Source organism: Chlorocebus sabaeus, chromosome 10 (assembly GCF_047675955.1).
Source record: "Chlorocebus sabaeus isolate Y175 chromosome 10, mChlSab1.0.hap1, whole genome shotgun sequence".
NCBI classification, from domain to species: Eukaryota; Metazoa; Chordata; class Mammalia; order Primates; family Cercopithecidae; genus Chlorocebus; species Chlorocebus sabaeus.
Genome location: NC_132913.1, coordinates 103,465,578 through 103,485,988, shown reverse-complemented (window position 1 = coordinate 103,485,988; position 20,411 = coordinate 103,465,578). Strand labels below are relative to the sequence as shown.

The following is a 20,411-nucleotide window of genomic DNA, read 5'->3' as shown; positions in this document are numbered from 1 at the left end:
ACCAATCTTTATTTTATCTTTGGAGGGCCTTGGTCCAGTTATGTCTAAAGCTGGCATTACGTCTGAAGTTTCCAGTTATTTGAGGCAGTGCGTTTCTTCTTATACTTAAACTCATTTGAGTGATGTTTTTTGTCCTTAATAATTAGAAGACGATTAATATCCAGAGGATAAAGGTCATAAATCTCTACACAAAAAAGTGTTAGACACACAACTGGGTTAGATTCCCTTCGTTGAAGGGCTGAAATAACCAAACTTTCTTGGAGAAAAACATCTTACTGTGCTCTACACCTCTTCCAGCCCAGATTATGTGTGTGTGTTTTTTTTCTCCCTGGGAAAAATTACTTTCTCTTTTTAAAAGGGCAGAATTATTCCCGAGTATGAACTTGCCTAGAGAGTAATCTCTACTGAATTTTGAGGAGAAGTTATAATAGGTTTGTTGTTTGGAACTGAAGAATAAGAAAAGACTATGACTATTAAGGTTTCCTAGAGTATATACTTTGGGGAAGGAGGGGAAGTGAAATTGACCAACAAACTGCATCCGATAAAAATAGTTTGAGGCCGGGCGTGGTGACTCACGCCTGTAATCCCAGCAATTTGGGAGGCTGAGGCGGGCAGATCATGAGGTCAGGAGATCCAGACCATCCTGGTAACATGGTGAAACACTGTCCCTACTAAAAATACAAAAACAATTAGCCAGGTGTGGTGGTGGGCACCTGTAGTCCTAGCTACTTGGGAGACTGAGGCAGGAGAATGGCGTGAACCCGGGAGGCAGAGCTTGCAGTGAGCCGAGATCGCGAGATTGTGCCACTGCACTCCAGCCTGGGTGACAGAGCAAGTCTTTGTCTAAAAAAAAAAAAAAATTTGAAAATGTGGAAAGTTATTTGTATTATGGGAGACGACAGAGTGGTAGAACAGATAGAAACAGATAGACAGTGTCTGTTTCTCTTCAGGGAGGCAAAGCGAAGCAGATACACAGAAATAAAAATCTCACCTGACTAAACCAAACTTTGGTGTGTTGTACCCTGCCTAAAAGAGGGTTGTGTTCTTTCAGGATTAGCTCTCTCTCTCATCACAATTACCCTTTTCCTGCCTCTTAACCTACTTCAGGTGACTGTATGGGGTTAGTTCTGAAAGCAACAGACTCTAACACTGGTTAACTTAAGCCAAAGAAGAAAAAAAAAATAGTGTTGATTGACAAGTTATGGAGTAGCCCATAGAATGATGGGAATACTAAACAGCTAGAATAACAGACCTTGTTTCGGAAATGCAAGAGCAGGAAAGCTCTAAGCATCTAACGCCTAGAGCAATAGCGGTTGGACCGGCTCTTCAAGATGCTACCCTTAAAATCATTCATGCCTCAACTCCAACTGTTTTCCAACTTTGAGTCTTTGCCCTTAAGATGCAAATTATAGAAAAAGTGATTGGCTCATCTTGGTCACATGTCAATGTCTTGGTCACATGTCCATTTCTTGTTGAGGGTTAGGGGTGAGGGGTGGAGGGTACCTTCATTCTTATAGCCAACCTATGGAATTGGAGGCGTGTTCTTCAAGGGAAAACAAAAGGCTGTTACCAAAAGGCAGAGTGAGGGATACTACAGAGGCAGAAACAAGAGACTCTTTAAGGACCCATGGCTGGATTTTACTTTGGTGATGTTAGTCATGTCACTCCCTAATGTGACTTCTGTGGAGAGGTGAGGCATGTTGCTTCTCTATCTTGGATCACTTGGGGTGAGTGATGATGCTTGGCTCAGAGTTCTGGTTTGTTTCAGAAGCTCTCTTTTTTCTCTAAGGAAGACAGTGCTTGTTAGTTTTTCTCTGCTGGATTTGGGCAGCTCATAAATAGACTCCTCAGAATTAAACATAACCTTCCATGCCAACACTAAATAGCTCTTTTTCTGTTTTCCTGCGTTTATTCAGCACATTTGTTAAGTGCGCACTATGTGCATGCATTGTTCTAGATGTTATCTTATGGCAAGGTCTGCACTGTTCTAGATGTTGGGGATATTGCAAAGAACAAAAGAAAGTCCCTTACTCCATGAATGGACCCTACATTCTAGTTCACCATTGTATTCCCAGTGCCTGGCTTAATAAAGTTTTGTAGAACGAATAACTGAATGATACCAGCTCTTGCTATGTTGTTTAAGCACAACTTTTTGGTGAAATGTGTTAATGATGTGCCATAGGAGCTTAATTTTTTTTTTTTTTTTTGAGGTGGAGTATCAGTCTGTCGACCAGGCTGGAGTGTAGTGGTATGATCTCAGCTCACTGCAGCCTCTGCCTCCTGGGTTCAAGTGATTCTCCTGCCTCAACCTCCCAAGCAGCTGGGATTACAGGCATGTGCCACCACTCCTGGCTAATTTTTAAAAAAATATTTTTAGTAGAGACGAGGTCTCACCATATTGGCCAGGCTGGTCTCAAACTCCTGACCTCAGGTGATTCACCCACATTGGCCTCCCAAAGTGCTGGGATTATAAAGGCATGAGCCCCCATGCCTGGGCGGAGCTTAAATGTTTTGAATTTCTACTTCTTCCTCCCTGCCTATGCCTTTTCCTCTAACTCCCAGAAGTCGTCAAAAAATTCTTAAAGAGAGGGGCCTGCAAATTCTACTAGTTGTTTTCAGACCAGACTCTAGAGTTTCCCCTGCTATGGGGAAATCTGAAAACAGGAGCCAACAGGTCTGCCTTGGAAACAAGCAGATAATGGGTCTGTGAGTCACTGATGTCAGGGGACTGCCTACTCCCCGGACAGCAGGTGCCAAGGGGGCTCTTGGTAAAAGTCAGATGCTGCTGCCTGTGGTTGGTGGTGTTGGCTTCAACTCAGGCAGTAGGAACCATCTAGCACCACTCTAAAAAAGGGGAAGCTTGCTGCTCCCCTGTGAATGATATCTGAAATAGGAAATGGGATTGTCAAAATGTGATCTCAGCCACCACATTTGAATGTGAAACTGGAGAGTTTGGTCATGTTTTCATTCCTGTTGAAGTTGTAATTTATCAACAAGGAAACTGTGAAGGCACTAAAATTCTGGGAAGATGAATGCTAAGAAAAATACTGATCTAAAAATCCCTTAAAACCTAATAAACAGAATACTCACATCAGTTAATAAGAATGAGGTAGTATTATGTATACTAACAAGCATTGCTTTCCAAGACATATTATTAAGTAGAAAAAGCTTGCAAATAGATGCATGCATGCCTTTTAGATAAACAAAATAAAACAAAACAAAACTCACTACCGATAATAACAGCACACACAATGATGCTACATCACAAGTACACATATGTGTTTATGTGTCCAGAAAAAGGTTTGTACCATATTGATAATAATGATTACCCTGGGGAATGTGGGGGGTGGAGGTAGAAAGGGGATTAGCGTTGTGGATAGTCAACAGAGGAAATCTGAACTGTAATATTCCAATTTTTTAGAAGACTATTTCATTTAGCTTTAGAACTTAAAATTAATTTTAAAAATGTTAGTAACTGTTCGAGTTGGCAAACATTCGACATAATCCTTAGCAAGGCAGGACATTATTAACCTCTTGATCAAATTTGTTAAATAGATGTAGTTTTGTGGCTTTCTATCAATATGGCTTTCTACAAATACCCCATCTGAAGCAAACCACATAAAAGGTGTCTGTATATTGCAGAGGTACAGATGTCATATGCAAGCCAAGTAGTGCTGGAGCAGACATTTCCCCCAACGAGCCTATATTATTTGAATTTGTTTCATAATATTGAATTCTGATATTTCTTCAGGGTTTTATAAATGTTTTAAAACTGTGTCATTTGAGTCTGACAACTGTGTTGAATAGGGTAAGACTTGTCACCTCTATTTCACAGATTAGAAAACTGAGGTTCAGAAAAATAAGTGACATGTTTAAAAATCAAAGTTAGTAATGGGGCACAGCACTTATATTTTCCAGGAGCTGAATGCTCCAATTTCTCCATTCGCAGCAAATCCAACTCCAATAGTTACTAGTAGTTGTCCGTCCCTAGATTTCATTTTCTTGCTAGCTGAGTTTACATTTTGGGACCCTCCTTTACTCACTTTCTACTTGAACCTAGGTGGATTATCTCAAAATCCAAAATCTAATTTCAGAATACAGTCATTTTTACCAGGGGATTTTCTAGCCAGTAGGAAGTGTGCTTTCTAAAACCACACTCAGCCTTCATCCTGGCACCAGGTGCAAGTGGTAAGTGACATGGTGTGGGCATGACGACACAGTCTTGTGCTGTCTGGTGACAGCTGGTTCTCTGTCACATCCTGTTAATGTTTCATGATGGGTCCATATCCTGTCTCCTCAGCTAAGCCAGAGGCTGCAGGGACCTTCTGTTATTTTTACTTATCCCTTAGTAGCCTCTCAATGAATATGTACTTGATAAGTCCCTTCAGCCTCACACTGTAGCTGGAACAGGACAAACCTGTGTGTAGTAAGACACTTTTAAAAATAATTCACCGCCCATGAGGACTGACACTTTCATAAGCTCTTGCTCCTCCTCCTCACCCTCCAAACCGGTTCCTCCCACACTCCTCTATCTCAGCCAGTGGAGATTCAGCCTGCAAGTTTATAAATCCAAAACTTGGGACTCACTTTTTTCTTTTTTTTCCCACACCCTACTTACAATCCTTCAGCATATTCTGTTGGCTCTACCTTCAAATTCCATCCAGGGTCCAGCCATTCCTTATCACCTAGACTGCTACCACCCACCACCCTGGTCTAAACCACTGTCATCTGTCACCCAGACCATTAGAATGGCCTCTATATACATCTCCCTTGACACCTAGATTTTTCTCAAGACAGCAGCCAGTGGATCCTTTTACCATCTTAGTCAGACCATATCGTTCCCTCTACTCAAAAACCTCTGAAGATTTGCTCAGCTCATGTGGAGCAAAATCCAGAGTCCTTGCAATCAATGTCCTACAACGTCCCATGTTCCACTACCTCCTATAACTCTTCCCCTTCCATGGCCCTCTTCTCTCTAGGGCCCCTGGAATCCATACTCTCTCACAGGTACCCTATAGTTCATTCTCCCTCCTCTAGGGTTTTGCCCATAGCGTTCACTCTGCCTGAAACACTCTTCCTGGCAGTATCATGGCTAGCTTGCTCACCTCCTTCAAGTTTTTCTTACATGTCACAGTTCCCGCGAGGCCTTCCCTGACCACCTCATTTAAAAGTGCAGGCACCACTCCCCTCCACGCAACACACACATGCACGCACACACACGCACGCACGCACGCACATGAACGCACGCACATGCGCGTGCACACACACACATACACACACCCCGCTCTCCCTGGCACTTCTTATTCCCTTCCTCGCCTTATTTTTCTCCATAGTACATATCGGCTCCTAACATACTGAATAATGCTTTGTTTGTCTGACTTCCCACTAGAACGTTTGCTCCATGAGACTAAAGATTCATATTTGTTTCATTCACTGCTGTATTCCCAGCTCTTAGAAAATGCCCAGCACATAACACATGAGATGCTCCATAAATATTTGTTGAATAAATCAGACTGGAAAAGACAACACTTTAGATTGAACCTTGTATTTGGCGAGGGTATAGGGAAGTAGATACTTTCATATGTTGCTGGTCAGAGTGCAAATTCGGATTATTTCTTTGGGGAGCAATTTGGCAAGATCCATCAAAATTAAAAAGGCACCAGATCAATGACCCAGCAATTCAACTGCCAAACCTTTATCCAATAGATATTCTTTTTTGTTTTTAATTTAATTTAATTTTAATTTTAATTAATTTTTTTTTAATTAAATTTAATTTTTTTTTTTTTTTTTTTTTTTTGAGACGGAGTCTTACTCTGTCACCCAGGCTGGAGTGCAGTGGTGTGATCTCGGCTCACTGCAACCTCCGCCTCCCGGGTTCAAGCAATTCTTCTGCCTCAGCCTCCTGAGTAGCTGGGACTACAGGAGCGTGCCACCACGCCCGGTTAATTTTTGTAGCTTTAGTAGAGATGGGGTTTCACCATGTTGGCCAGGATGGTCTCGATCTCCTGACCTCATGATCCGCCCCCCTCGGCCTCCCAAAGTGCTGGGATTACAGGGGTGAGCCACCGCGCCCGGCCTATCCAATAGATATTCTTGCAGATGTGTTCAAATACGTTGGTTCAAGAATGTTCACTACAGCATTATCTTAATAACAAAAGGCTGGAATCCACCTATTGGATATGTCTATCAATAGGGGTCTGAGTAAGTAACATGTGGGCATCCTTAAAACTGCTTAGCAGGAAACTGTTAAAATGAGAGGAGGATATCCACGCGCTGACATGGGACAGCCTCCATGATACAATGAGTCAAACAAGCCAGGTGCAGAAATGTGTGGAGTTTGCCGCTGTCTGGGTCAAAGGGAGGAGGACAGGCACATATATTAACAAGTCTGTACAAGCACAAATAAATACAACTGCATATAAATAAATAACTCTGGAAACTCACAAGTGGTTGCTTCACAAATAGGGGCTACTTAAGGACTAGGAGGTTGGAAAACAATTTTTCAAATCATTGTAAATATATTACTTAAAAAAAAAGACAACAAAAAAAACCCCTACGTCTAGATGCATCAATCCATGCTCTTTTGGTAACTTTTACTCTGTGTGGAGCTGACATCAAAAACATGCCCAAAACTCTGCTTTGAAGGCGTGTGGGGGTGGATGAGGAACTTTAATTTCCTCGCGCAGTGAAGCCAATAAAAGGTATGAATAGATTCAGCCCAACCTCGTGCTCTGTGGCTCCAGGGCTTTCCCTTCTCCGCCCTCCCCCAGCCTGGCTGCCAGTCTTCGGTGCCCTGGGATTTTGAGGACTGGCTGGAGTCCCTGCTTCCCCCTTAGAGGGCGGCAGCGGGGCGTCTCGGGGACGCATGCGCCCCAAATTGCGCTCGGGGAATTAAAAGAGAGGGAAAAAAGCCCCAAGAAAACTCACGCCCCAAACAAAACGCAAGTAGAGGAGAGCGCGCGGCCTGCAGCCCTCGCCCGCGTCCCCGGCCGCGGCGTGATGCGCGCGGACCAGCCCGCGACGCTCGGGCTGCAGCTGTCCCCGCACCTGGACGCCGGCCCGGTGGCCGCGCCCCAGCCTCGATCGCTCGCTGCGGCGACAGGCCCCCAGGCTCCCGGCGCCGGTGGGGCCCCTCGCTCTCCATGGGGCTGAGGGACTGGCTGAGGACCGTGTGCTGCTGCTGCCGGTGCAAGTGCCTGGAGGAGCGCGCCCTGCCTGAGAAGGAGCCCCTGGTTAGGTGGGTGCACCGCCCGGGCCGGGATCTGGGCTTACCTGGGCCGAGGCCGGGCGCCGGGAGTGTGGACACCTGTGTGCTTGTGTGAGTTGGGGAGGTGGGCTTGCTGGAAGGGCACGCGGAGGCGCCATCTCAGCCCCTTGGTTCCTTGTAGGATGTTTTGCGTTTAATTCTTGGGTAAGATTTTTGCCGAAAAGCACAAATCTTCGGAGACACCTGAGACCCAACTGGATGTCTGTACAAAGTGCCAAGAATTCGGGTGTCCTGCCTGGGCAGGGAAGTAAGGGAGAGAAGTTGATCAGAAGTTTCCATAGGGGTCTGATAAAATACAACTGTGACTGGGTATTTAATCGGTATATCACAGTGAAACGGGCGGCTGTGGATTTCTGTGTCATTCAGCAAAAAAAGTTGTCTATTTCTCATTGAATTTTATTAACCCAGAGAAGACGATTCCAGTGACTGAGTATGAGGAAATATTTTTCACATAAAAAAATGCATGTTTCATCAAGGGGTAGCCTATTCACTAGGATGTTGATTCATTACAGGTTAAGCTATGAAGTGTGAGGAAATGTAATGCTCATTAGCAATAAGCTAAGAGGCTTTGTGAAGAGACCATACCGGCCCAGTTTTGTTCAGGGCTGTGATTTTAAGCAATGATTTTCTATCTCGAGTTTGCTGAAATCGAGGCTGGACTAGGTCATGCCTCAGGGGTAGACATGACAGAAACAGAATATTTAACATGGAATTAGGAAACAGTGTTTCAGGTGGAACTCCAGGGTTGAGTAAGCCAATACTGAAGCCAGGGTTTCTTTCTTTTGAAGTATGCAAGTCATGTAATACAGCTTGCACAACTTTTTCTAAGGGATAATTTACCTTTTCTTACTCTATCAAGTCCAAACACCCCCTTGACTTTGGAGATCTTACATAACCCCTTCCTGCCTGTCCACTGTGATTTTCCAGTACATTAAACAGTGTACACTCCTTGCGGCCGTGGGAATAATCCACTCATTCGCTCCAACCCTCCCTCAAGTGGTGACCTTTATCCTTGCTCCTCCTTACCAAAAGCTGTTTTCAAGGCCTTCTCAAGCAATCTTCTTTGATTACTTTGCCCTTATCCATCTTCCTCTTGCAGGATGTAGGACTTAGAAATTACCATCTACTCCTTGCTGTTTGGTGAGCACACATGTATATAAACATGTAACTCATGTATATTATATATATAAAGTCATACACACAATACACGGTGTTTCTGATTGCTCTTGTCGATGGCACTCCCACTTAGATTTTTAGATTATTGTGGGTAGGGAGAAATGGAATAATCTATCTCTAATCTAATAGGTAGTGGGCAACTACAATCTAGAATTTTATGCTTAGGTTATATGCTGAACTTGTCAGGGCTCTTAGTAACATGAAATACAGGCTTGAGCTTAGTTTCATCCTCAGAGGCCTGAGTATTTCCAGTTTTCTGTACAGGATTGCTGTTTCAGTTAATAGCTCTGGTGGTTTTAAGATCTAGACCCTCTCCTGTCTTGGCTTCTGTCCAGTGAGTACAAGTCAGTGAATTTTGCATGTGATTTTAAGAGGCCCCAGGGTCAATTGGAGCGGAATAGCATAGTGCTTGTGAATCAGGTTGCCTGGAAGGAGTCTGCTCACCCAACTGGGTGACCTGGCACAAGTTATTAAAATTGTTTGTGCCTCAATTTCCTCATCTGTAAAATGGGGATGATAATGGTACATACTTCAAAGGGTTGCTGTGAGAGACCAAGGGAGATAATACATATAAAGTGCTTAGTAGAGAGTGTGACACATGGTTAACACTCAATAAATTGTAGTAATTAATTATCATTGTTATTCTGAGCATGTGGGTATGAGTGGACTGGTCTCATGTGGTTTAGTGTCATACTGGCGTCATTTCCATATAAGAATATTTGGGAAGAACAGCTTATTAATGAATACGTGGAACAGTGGCATGTGTGTATATGGGTACCTGCAGGTTCTTTCCTATACAAGGCATCTGAAGATTGGATCTGAAAACTTTTTTTAGTTGATTTAAAATTTTTTTAAAGTATGCAATTCAGTAGTTTTTAGTATATTCACAAAGTTGAGCAACCATAACCACTATCTTTTTTTTTTTTTGAGACGGAGTCTCACTCTGTCGCCCAGGCTGGAGTGCAGTGGCGTGACCTCGGCTCACTGCAAGCTCTGCCTCCCAGGTTGACGCCATTGTCCTGCCTCAGCCTCCCGAGTAGCTAGGACTACAGGTGCCCGCCACCATGCCTGGCTACTTTTTATTTGTATTTTTAGTAGAGACGAGGTTTCACTATGCTGGCCAGGATGGTCTTGAACTTGTGACCTTGTGATCCACCCGCCTTGGCATCCCAAAGTCCTAGGATTACAGGCATGAGCACTATCTAATTCCAGCAGGTTTCATCACCCCCAAAAAGAAACACCATACCCTTTTGCAGTCACTCTTCCCTCTCTTCCTGCCCCCACTGAGGCAACCACTAGTCTACTTTTTGACTCTATGGATTTGTCTGTTCTGGACATTTTGTATAAATGGAATTATGCAATATGTGGCCTTAGGTATCTGGCTTATTTCACTTCACAGAACGGTGTCAAGATTCATTGTGCTTTAGCATGTATCAGCACTTCCTTCCTTTTTATGGCTGAAGATTTATTTCATTGTGTGGCTCTATCACAGTTTGTTTATCCATTCATTAGTGGATTGACATTTTGATTGTTTCTACTTTTGGGCTATTATGAGTGCTGCTGTGAACATTCATATATATACAGATTTCTGTGTAGATGTGTGTTTTCAGCTCCCTTGGGTAAATACCTAGGAGTGGAGTTAGTGGACCGTACAGTAACAGTATATCTAACTTTTTGAGAAGCTGGCGTGCTATATACAAAAATGACTGGTTTGAAATCTTGATGTGGTGAAATCCTGTGGGCGGATGGTCTGAATTATTATTTTATTAAGAACATCGTTCTTCATGTCGATTTTTTTCCATCTATAAAAAAAGTTTTGTTCAGACATCTTTTGTTCCCAAACCAAATCCTTTACTGATTGAAAGAATGGTTTCCATGTTTTTGCTCCCTAAGGCAATAGTGCATGGAAGAGGTGAGTGAGGTCAGGGAAGACATTTGTCACCTGTGTGCATGATCACCTCCAGTCCTTTTCCAGAATGCACCAGGGACTCTTGTTCACTCAGGAAAAACAACGCCTGGTCCCAGCTCATTTGCCAGACTGACAATATCACTGATGACATTGGTCCTTTTGACCTTGGTCCTTTTGCTTTTTCTGGAACCATGTCCCTGCGGGGGGAATGCCTGTGCTTTCTCTGATTTTCATCTGTATTTCTCCCTGGCCCACTAGTTTCCTTCCTTCCTTCCTTCCTTCCTTCCTTCCTTCCTTCCTTCCTTCCTTCCTTCCTTCCTTCCTTCCTTCCTTCCTTTCTTTCTTTCTTTCTTTCTTTCTTTCTCTTTCTTTCCTTTCTTTCTTTCTTTTTTCTCCTTCCTTCCTTTCCTTCCTTCCTTCCTTCCTTTCTTTCCTTCCTTCCTTCCTTCCTTCCTTCTTTCCCTTCCTTCCTTCCTTCCTTCCTTCCTTCCTTCCTTCCTTCCTTCCTTCCTTCCTTCTTTCTCTTCCTTCCTTCCTTCCTTCTTTTCCTTCCTTCCTTCCTTCCTTCCTTCCTTCCTTCCTCCCTTCCTTCCTTCCTCTCTTCCTTCCTCCCTCCCTCCCTCCCTCCCTCCCTCCCTCCCTCCCTTCCTTCCTTCCTTCCTTCCTTCCTTCCTTCCTTCCTTCCTTTCCATTCTTTTCTTTCTATTCTTTCTTTCTTTCCCCTTTCTCTAGAAATCTGCTGAGGCTTCACCCAACTAAAACTTTATCCTGCTGTGGTCCTGCCCTTCAACTCCTGTTCTCTGCTGTTCACTGTATAATGCACAAACGTCTTTAAAGAATAGTAAACTGTAGCCCCACCTGCTTCTTCACCTTTGTATTTTCCCCCCACTTAGAATCACCTGGTAAATTTGCTTAAAATGCAGCTTTTGGGACTCATCCCTAAAGATTGTGACTCACTGGGTCTGGGATGGAGTCTGGAATTCTGCATTTCGATAAATATACCAGGTAGTTTTGCTGAAGATGGTCTAGGAACACCCTTTGAGAAGCACAGCTCTAAATGCTGATGCTCAAGATGGGACTGAAGGGTTGCATCCATTTGGGTAGCATCCATTTATTAAGTGAGTAGTTATTGGGCTTCCACTGTTTGCCAGGCACTGAAATCTGGTTTCTGCCTCTGGTATAATTACATGAAAAATGCTCTCTTGAAAGAGAAAGAAATCGGATGTTCTTTTCTCAGTGTACACGGAATACCTCTGTGCAGACTATTCATCCTTTCTTTTACATTTTCTGCTGCCCTGGCTTCTCTGATTTTGCTTTCTCTAGTCTTTTTGTCTGTGATCAACCTCATCATGCAGGTTTTCTTCCTGGTGCCATTGCCAATGTCATAATTGTTAGCAGAGACACCTTTTTGTTTTCTTTACTTTTTAAAACTCTGCTCAGATTTTAAAGACTACCTTTTCAGTTGCCACCTTTTTGATGAAGTCTTAGAAATTCTCCCCAAGAAGTTATGGTATCTCGTTTCTTTCTTTTTACCCCTCGGGTCACTTACTGCATTTTGTCTAGTATTACGTTATAAGGTGGGTGGTACAGTTCCAGTGAAATCGGAGAGGCTGAATCTTACCTCAGTATCCTCTGTGGTGCCCAGCACAGTGGTCTACATGGAATAAGAACTGAATAAATCCTTTTTTTCTCTCTCTCGAAACGGAGTCTTACTACGTTGCCCAGGCTGGAGTGCAATAGCATGATCTCAGCTCACTGCAACCTCTGCCTCCTGGATTCAAGTAATTCTCCTGCCTCAGCCTCCTGAGTAGGTAGGATTACAGGTGCACCCCACCATGCCCAGCTATTTTTTGTATTTGTAGTAGAGACGGGGTTTCACCATGTTGGCCAGGCTGGTCTCGAACTCCTGACCTCGTGATCCTCCCGCCTCGGACTCCCAAAGTGCTGGGATTACAGGCGTGAGCCACTGCATCTGGCCCATACTTTTTGATTAGTAATAATTACACTGAATGTTTGTTTATTAATTGCTTTCTATGTGTAAAAATTTTAAATGATATTTAAAGCAAAATATTGTGAAGAATAATAAAGCTAATACCCATAGCTAGCTACCCTAGCACTCACCTTAAGAAAGAAAACGTTAAATAGAGTTGAGTGACGCACATATTTCTCCATAGCCGCATCCTGCTCTCACCTGCAGTGGTGACCTTTACACTGAATCTGTGTTTAGTTTTCTTAAATACGATGCATACTGGCTCTGTGAACCAAGCCTAGTGGGGGTTAGGAGACCAGAGTCCTCATCCCAGCTATTAACCAGCTGTGAGATCCTGGAGAAGTCTCCTAACTTCCTTGAACCTTAGTTTCTTCTTTTGTAGAATAAGGAGATCAGACTTTAATCATGATCTTGAAGGGCTGTTCCAGGCTTGATTGTCCTCTGCCCATGGACTTGTGTTAGCTGACGTTCTGTTTGACGCGATGTGGAATACAGAGCAGTGAGGCTGGCTGTAGTGCCCGGAAGGAGGCTGAAGACCCAGGAAATGTGAATCCTGACCTTTTGTCTAACTCTTCTGTCCAGAGCTGTCTCAGCAGTGAATAATTTTGAGTGAGCAATTTTTATGGAAGGAATTTTTATTTTTATGGAAGGAGCAATTTTTATGGAAGCAATTTTTGTGGAAGGAAGAACAAGTCTGGGCCGGGAGAAAGGACACATAGCCTGATTCTAACACAGCCTTGATCCTAACCCAGGCTTCAGTCCCAAATATTTGAATCATCTACTCACTGTTTTCTCACGTTTTCCCCAATTTTAGGACTGAGTCATCTAAGAGTCACAATATCAACCGTCCATATAAAGTTTGAGGTTCTGTATGCCACTCTCCCCTAAACTGACCACATTTCTAAAACAGGGTAAATAGTGATCAAACAACAACAACAACAATAAACCGGTATGCATTGAGGAGAGGATAAAGATGCAAATGGATTGTTTTGGTGTGGCTAGATCATTGATCATTTGTCTGTAAAATAGTGAGTGGCTTTTGGTTCAAAATTTCATGTTATTAATTAAAAGAAATATTTGGAGTATGTAATCACCAGTTTTATGGGGTTGCCACTACCACTTCCCATAAACTTGGTGGCTTTTAAAACAAGATAAATCTATTCTTTCACAGTTCTAGAAGCCATAAGTCCGAAATCAAGGTTTCAGCAGGGCCACAGTCCTTCCAAAGGGTCTAGGGGAGAATCAGTTTTTACTGATTCCAGCTTCTGGTGGCTCCCAGTGTCCCTTGGCTTGTGGCCACACCGCCTCATTGTTTGCCTCCCTTCATCTTTGATGTGTCTCTCCTCTGTGTCTCAAATCTCCCTCTCTTTTCTCTTATGAGGACACCAGTGATTGGATTTAGAGTCTGCCCTAAAACCTAGGATGATTTCATCTCAAGATCCTTGACTTAATTACATCTGCAAAGCCCTTGTTTTCAAATAAGGTCATAATTATAGCTACTGGGGATTAGGACTTGGACATGTCTTTTGGGGGGAAACTATTCAACCCATTACAGAATGCTTTTGGAAAGATGTGTGAGCCCAAAGCATTGGTTATTATTTCACTTTTGTAGCATGGCTTTCTTCCGGCAATGATAAGAGCATGCTCTTGCCATATAAAAATCTACCTGAGGCCAGGTGCGGTGGGTCATACCTGTAATCCCAGCACTTTGGGAGGCCGAGGCAAGCAGATCACCTGAGGTCAGGAGTTTGAGACCAGGCTGGCCAACATGGTGAACCCCATCTCTATTAAAAATTAAAAAAAAAAATTAGCCGGGTGTGGTGACGGGCACCTGTAATCCCAGCTACTTGAGAGGCTGAGGCAGGAGAATGGCTTGAACATGTGATTCTTCTGAGCATGTTTGTGTTCCTGGTGGCACAGCTGCAGTCACCTTTAGGGAGAGAGATGCTCAGGTCCTCTGGCACCATGGAGCCTACTGCCATGTAGGAACTAATACAGACATCAGAGGCCTGGGAGATGCTGAGTCAGGACACAAAAGAGCTGGCTGTGGTGTAAACGTCATGCACCGAGGGATCTTTCACAAGGGTTACTTTGAACTTTTTCAGGGAAGTACAATTGTTACTCTCTAATTTCTATTAGCTGTTAATAACTGATAAACATCATTACATCTGTCTGATTTTTCAAAAGCAAAAGAAGAAATGGAAAGAATGAACAACGGTAGCTATGTTTTTATACGTAGCTCTCTCTTAAGCCACCCAAGAGGACCATATAATGAGCTTCCAAATCTATTTTGCTCCTTGTTCATCTCGATGCCCACCTGCAGCTTCCATTCATGATAACAAACTTGATGCCCTCTGCAGGCAATGAATGGAGAACAGATGTCACTGTGTTGTTTTTCTACAGTGCCTGAATTCCTGTGAGGGAAAAGTAAAATAAAATCTCAGTTTGCTCTAGATAACTATTTTGTGCCCACACAAATGCTCATTCTAAAAAGGAATTGATCAGGGCCTTCGGGTGTGGGCCAAATTCAAAACAAACTGAATTTTCCCGAATGACCCACAGATAGAAAGCATTTACAACAGCGCCTAGTCTATCACAAGCACTAAGCCCAATCTGTGCAGGATCAGGAGCATGTGGGCAGGGAAGATGAACTTCCCCGTCAGAGACACTTTCCTCCTCAACTCAGTCTCTGCCCCAAACAATGTGACTCAAACTAAACCATTTCTTCTATATCTGTTAATAAAATCCCCACCATAGCCCTATGAGGCACAGCTGTTTCTTGTTGTCTGTGGTAGTTAGATTCTGTAAAGTCACTTGAACACTGAATTAGTGAATACTGAACCATTGTTCCTAGGGGAAATACAGGGTTAGGTTCCTGTGAGCCGATGGCAGGATTAGATCCCTGTCAACCAATCAATACATAACGTTGGTTTTTGGGTTTCTGCCTAAAGACACCTTATTTAATATATATTGTTGATCTATCAATATTGAACTCTTGGCCAATACCCTATATCTCACGTTGGAGTGAAGCTTGTCCAACATGTATGTTAGCACTTCAGCACTACATTCTGGGAGATATTCTAAACAGTGAAATTGCCAGCTAAAAGTACAAAAATGCCAAAAAAAAAAAAAAAAAAAAAAAAAAGGCCGCTAAGTGGGGGTTGGGTGTGGTGGCTCACACCTGTAATCCCAGCACTTTGGGAGACCAAGACAGGTGGATCACTTGAGGTCAGCAGTATGAGACCAGCCTGGCCAACGTGGTAAAACCTCATCTCTACTAAAAATACAAAAATTACCTGGGCGTGGTGGCACGTGCCTGTAATCCCAGCTACTCTGAAGGCTGAGGCAGGAGAATCACTCGAACCTGGAGGCGGAGGTTGCAGTGAGCTGAGATTGAGACACTGCACTCCAGCCTGGGTGACAGAGTGAGACTCCATCTCAAAATAAATAAATAAATAAAATGTTGCTAAGTGATCACAAAAAGGACACTTGTTTCCAATCTGATAGCTGAACCAAGAAGCCTGAGTGTTGCCTTTTGACCTCAGCTGGGTTGTGCATCTCAGGCAACTCTAAATTTTTTGCCACTCTAGGCATGTTCACGAATGGCCTTGGAAACATCACTAGTATTGATTTTGGGGTTACAGGTAAATTTTGACGAGTGGGCGAATTTGCAAATACAGAATCTGCAAATAATGAGGATTGGCTGTAATTATGTCCACCATCCCCACTTGGCCATTGAGGAAACTGAGGCACAGAGAACTTCAGTAACTTGCTTAGAGGCACACGTGGTTGAACTGGGATTCATATGCTAGTAGATTTCAATGCCATAGAAAGAGCAGAGCCCTTCTGGTGCGCCGAGAGGTATGGAACTAGCTGCTTACGTGGTGTGTGTTAGAAATTGTGTTTGGAGTTTGAATCTTTCCCCGAATTGTTATAGCCTGGGGTCCAGAAACACTGGGCCTTTTCCTGCATTGAGGCTAGGGAAACCAGGTGCCAGTGGGAAAGAAGGGTGGGGGTAAGGGAGGGCTCACAACATGTAAAAGGGAATCACCACCAACTCTAGAAGTATCATAATCTTTTACATTTGTAGAGTTTTTCATTTTACAGTGTGGACTCTCCTGACCTTGGAGCTGATCAAATCGTCTTCTCCCCGTTGGAAGGGCTTTTAGAAAGTGTTGATGAGTATGTTTATGTCAGTGAGATTTCTCAGACCCAGGCCCAGATGGCCTGACTTTTTTCCCACCACATACTATTGGGTTTTCCAGAGCCAGGTCTCTGAGCAGATTGGGAAGATTGGCACACCTCATCTGTGCCTTCCTGCAGAAACCTGCAGTTTACAAAGCTCCGGGGCCAGACAGTGATTCACAGGAAGTGCCTGCAGGGGCACAAAGGGTTTGTACTGAAGGAAAGTGCCCTAGATGGAAGATTCTCATTGCAAGGCTGGCACTTTTGCCTGCTTGAAAGACAGGGGAGTGATAGGGGAGGGCCAAAGGGGCGTGAATGCGGTCCCGGGGACAGGGCTTTACCCCCAACAAGTAGGAGGGAAGCTCTTTATAAGAAGTCAGCTGTCCAAAATTCACAAGGATGACTTTTAAAGGTTTTCTTCCCCGGAAAGCCACAGCATCCCTCTTCTTTTTTTGTGACTTGCATTAGTCAGTCTTAGTGCCGTTGGAAGTTCCCGAGAAGATGAAATTTATTTCTCCTACACATCGTGTGAGAGTTTGCTGGAACTTTTTATTCTCTAGAATCTTGAAGTGATCTTATCAGTACACCACCTATGTTTAAAAAGTAAACTCTGCTTAAATGCTGGGTAAAATAGTTTATTCCTTTAGCAACTAAAGTTGTTTTAGTCTTGTTAATAAATCTTTGTTTTGTGACAGTTATACACCATGCACTCTATTCTTTTGTGCCCTTTTAGGAAATAATTTTGTTGACATAGTGTGCAACAAAAGAACCCCGAACTGTTTGACACCGTCCTGAATCGGCTTTTACTTAGCTTTTTTTTTTTTTTTACAAAAATCTTTTAAAAACATGTGTTTGAATGTGTGAGATTACAGACAAAAAACCATACACAAATATGTTCAGTATAAAGAATAACTATAGGCTGGATGTAACTATAGGCTGGATGCTGTTGGCTCACGCCTGTAATCCCAGCACTTTGAGAGGCCGAGGCAGGTGCATCACTTGAGGTCAGGAGTTCGAGACCAGCCTGGCCAACATGGTGAAACTCCGTGTCTACTCAAAATACAAAAAAAAATTAGCTTGGTGTGGTGGCGGCACTTATCCCAGCCACTCTGGAGGCTGAGAAAGAAGAGTCACTTGAAGCTGGCAGGCAGAGGCAGCAGTGAGCCAAGACTGCGCCACTGCACTCCAGCCTGGGTGAGAGAGGTAGACCCTGTCTCAAAAAAACAAAAAATAAAATCAAAAGAATAACTAGAAAGTGAACACTCCTGTAACCACCTCCCATGGCGAGAGATAGCTATTGCCAGCCCTTATCTCCTCCTCAATCATATCTAGACTTCTAGCTTTCCCACCTATGTGTGCACCTTAAAGATGTACTTTTGTATTGTCTGCCTTTAAACTTTGCATAAACGGGATCAAACTGTGTGTTCTCATAGAACTCACTTTGTTGGTGGAGCTTTGGGAGATTCCTCCATGTTGTCGTGTGTAGGCTTGTTCATGGTTCTTATTGCGTTAGAGTGTATTCCATTTTGTTCCCCTATTCTACTCTTGGTGGACTTTTGGGTGGTTTCCAGTTTGGGGCTATGAAGTATGGTTTAAAGTCAGCATATAAGGTGAAATTAATTACTCATCCCTCAGTCATACTGGCCTGCCCCTGGTTCCTCAAATATACCACCCACACCCCTGCCTCAGGACCTTTGCACTTCCTGCCTGCCCTGCCTTGAAGACTCTTTCTCTAGTTTTCTGTGTGGATAACTCCTTCACTTTATTTAGATCTCTGCTCAAAGTCATTTTATCAGAACATTCTTCCCTGACCATTCTCTTAAAACCGTGCCCCACTCTTCACTGTGTGCCTTACTCACTATGTATTTCTTTATAGTCCTGAATAGCATGGGACGTAAACATATGTGCTTATCATCTGCTTCCTTCCACAAGACTGTAAGGCGAATTTTCATAAATTTAAACAGCTAAAAAAATGTTAGGAGCTTGTCTGTGAGCCTGAAGACACAGAGTCATACTCATCTGTACAGTTTAGAGCCCTGTGAACTTGGGAAACAAGGGTGCATTGGGTCAGGAAATATTTATTGAGCATTTACTATGTGCCAGGCCCGGTTTTTTTTTTTTTTTTTTTTTTTTTTTTTTTTTTTTTTTTTGAGGCAGAGTCTAACTGTCGTTTAGGCTGGAGTGCATTGGCACGATCTCAGTTCACTGCAACCTCCGCCTCCCGAGTTCAAGTGATTCTCCTGCCAGGCACTGTTTTAAGCACTTGAGATATATCACTGAGCAAAGTAGATGCAGATCCCTGTCCTAGTGGCTTTTATTCTAGTGGTGGTGGTGGTAGTGGTGGGGAGCACAATAAACAGTAATAAGTAAACCAGGAGATAAATAAGTATGTAGGAAACAAAAGTAGAGCAAGGGAGGGAGCATGTTGCAATTTTAAGTAGGTTGGTCAGGGCAGGCCTTGTTGAGGAGGTGGTGTTTAAACAAAGACTTGCAGGAGAGGGAGGAGTGAGGATGTGGCTGTCAGGAGAAAAACATTCTAGGCAGATGGAGATCAGCCAGTGCAAGGCCCTGGGGTCAGGGTGTGACTGATGGGTTCAGGGAACCGAAGAGGACAGGGTGGTGGGACTGTCACTGCAGGCCTGTGGACCACTGCAGGACTTTGGCTTATCCCGTAGGCCAAATGGGTTAGCCACTGGCAGGTTTTGAGCTGAGGGATGACGTGATCTGATTTACATATTAAAATGGTCACTTTGGCCATCCTGTTAATAAAGAGAAATAGGTGGGTAAAAAAGACAACTGCAGAAATTCTTATGCAAAACGTAAGAGGCCTTGGCTCAGGGTGTAGTAGTAGAGGTGGATGGCTTTTGATTGTGGAGCCAATAGGATTTTCTGATGGATAGGATGTAGGGGATGAGGGAGTGGGGGATTCCGTCAAGGGTCTTGGCCTGAGCAATGGGAAGGATGGAGTTGCCATCATCTGAGTGGGGAGCCTGTGGATGGGTTTAGTGGGAAGATCAGGTGCTTGGTCTGGACCACACTGAGCTTGTGTTGTCTGTGAGACATCCCAGGGGAGATGGGAAATTTGAAATTTGGGAGAGAGTACTGAGCTGGGGATTCCGATTCAGGAATCTTCCTCATGTCGATGATGTTTAAAGGCATGGCACTAGATGAAGTGACCAGGTGTGAATGAAAGCAGAGGAGACACCGAGGACTGGGTCTTATCTTCCTTCAGCCCTCGTATTTCCTCAGCTGGATGACATAACAGTGCTTGCTTCACAGGGTGCCTGTAAGGACCATCTTCAAGCCTCGAAAGCAGGGCACAGATGTGTGAAGCAGCATCATACGGGGCTCTGCCTCAGTGTGAGAATAGAAAGCCCAAAGGGTAGGAGCACATCAGAGTGGGATGGCAGGAAAGGGGTGCCCAGGGCTTTTCTTCCTTCACACTGAGGCAGGTCACATCTCTGGGGTTGAAGGAGGTCATGAGTATAGGGGGCAAGTGCTGAGGAAAATGCTGGAGCCAATGGAACAATCGCCCCACCGCACCCCAGCTTGGGCAACAGAGCAAGACTCTGTCTCAAAAAATAAAAAATAAATAAAAAAATAAGAAATAAACTTGGGGATAAAACAGGTTTAAACACTGGATCAACTAGGTAAGAGAAAGCCGGTATCTGAAAGAACAAAGGAAGGAGAGATAGAAAGAGAAAGGAGAAGGAAAGAGAGAATGAGAGAGAAAGAAAGAGAGAATGAGAAAGAAGGAAAAAGAGAGAGGAGGAGAGGGAGAGAGAGAAGAGAGAGAGAAAGAGAAGAAGAGGGACAGAGAGAAACCAAGAAAGGAGAGGAAGAGAGAGGAGGGAAGAAAGAAAAAAAGAAAGAAAGAAAAGAGG

At 43.7% G+C, this 20,411-nt stretch overlaps 1 protein-coding gene across 1 annotated transcript in view; it reads left to right on the top strand.

Moving 5' to 3' along the window:
• Window positions 1-6,846: 6,846 nt before the first annotated feature.
• The window catches only part of MREG (melanoregulin), a 70,885-nt gene continuing 57,320 nt past the window's right edge, over window positions 6,847-20,411 (top strand). Inside the window, exon 1 of the mRNA XM_007966190.3 lies at window positions 6,847-7,237. Coding sequence (XP_007964381.1) covers window positions 7,143-7,237 — 95 coding nt within the window. The 5' untranslated portion in view covers window positions 6,847-7,142. The remainder of the gene's footprint in view (window positions 7,238-20,411) is intronic.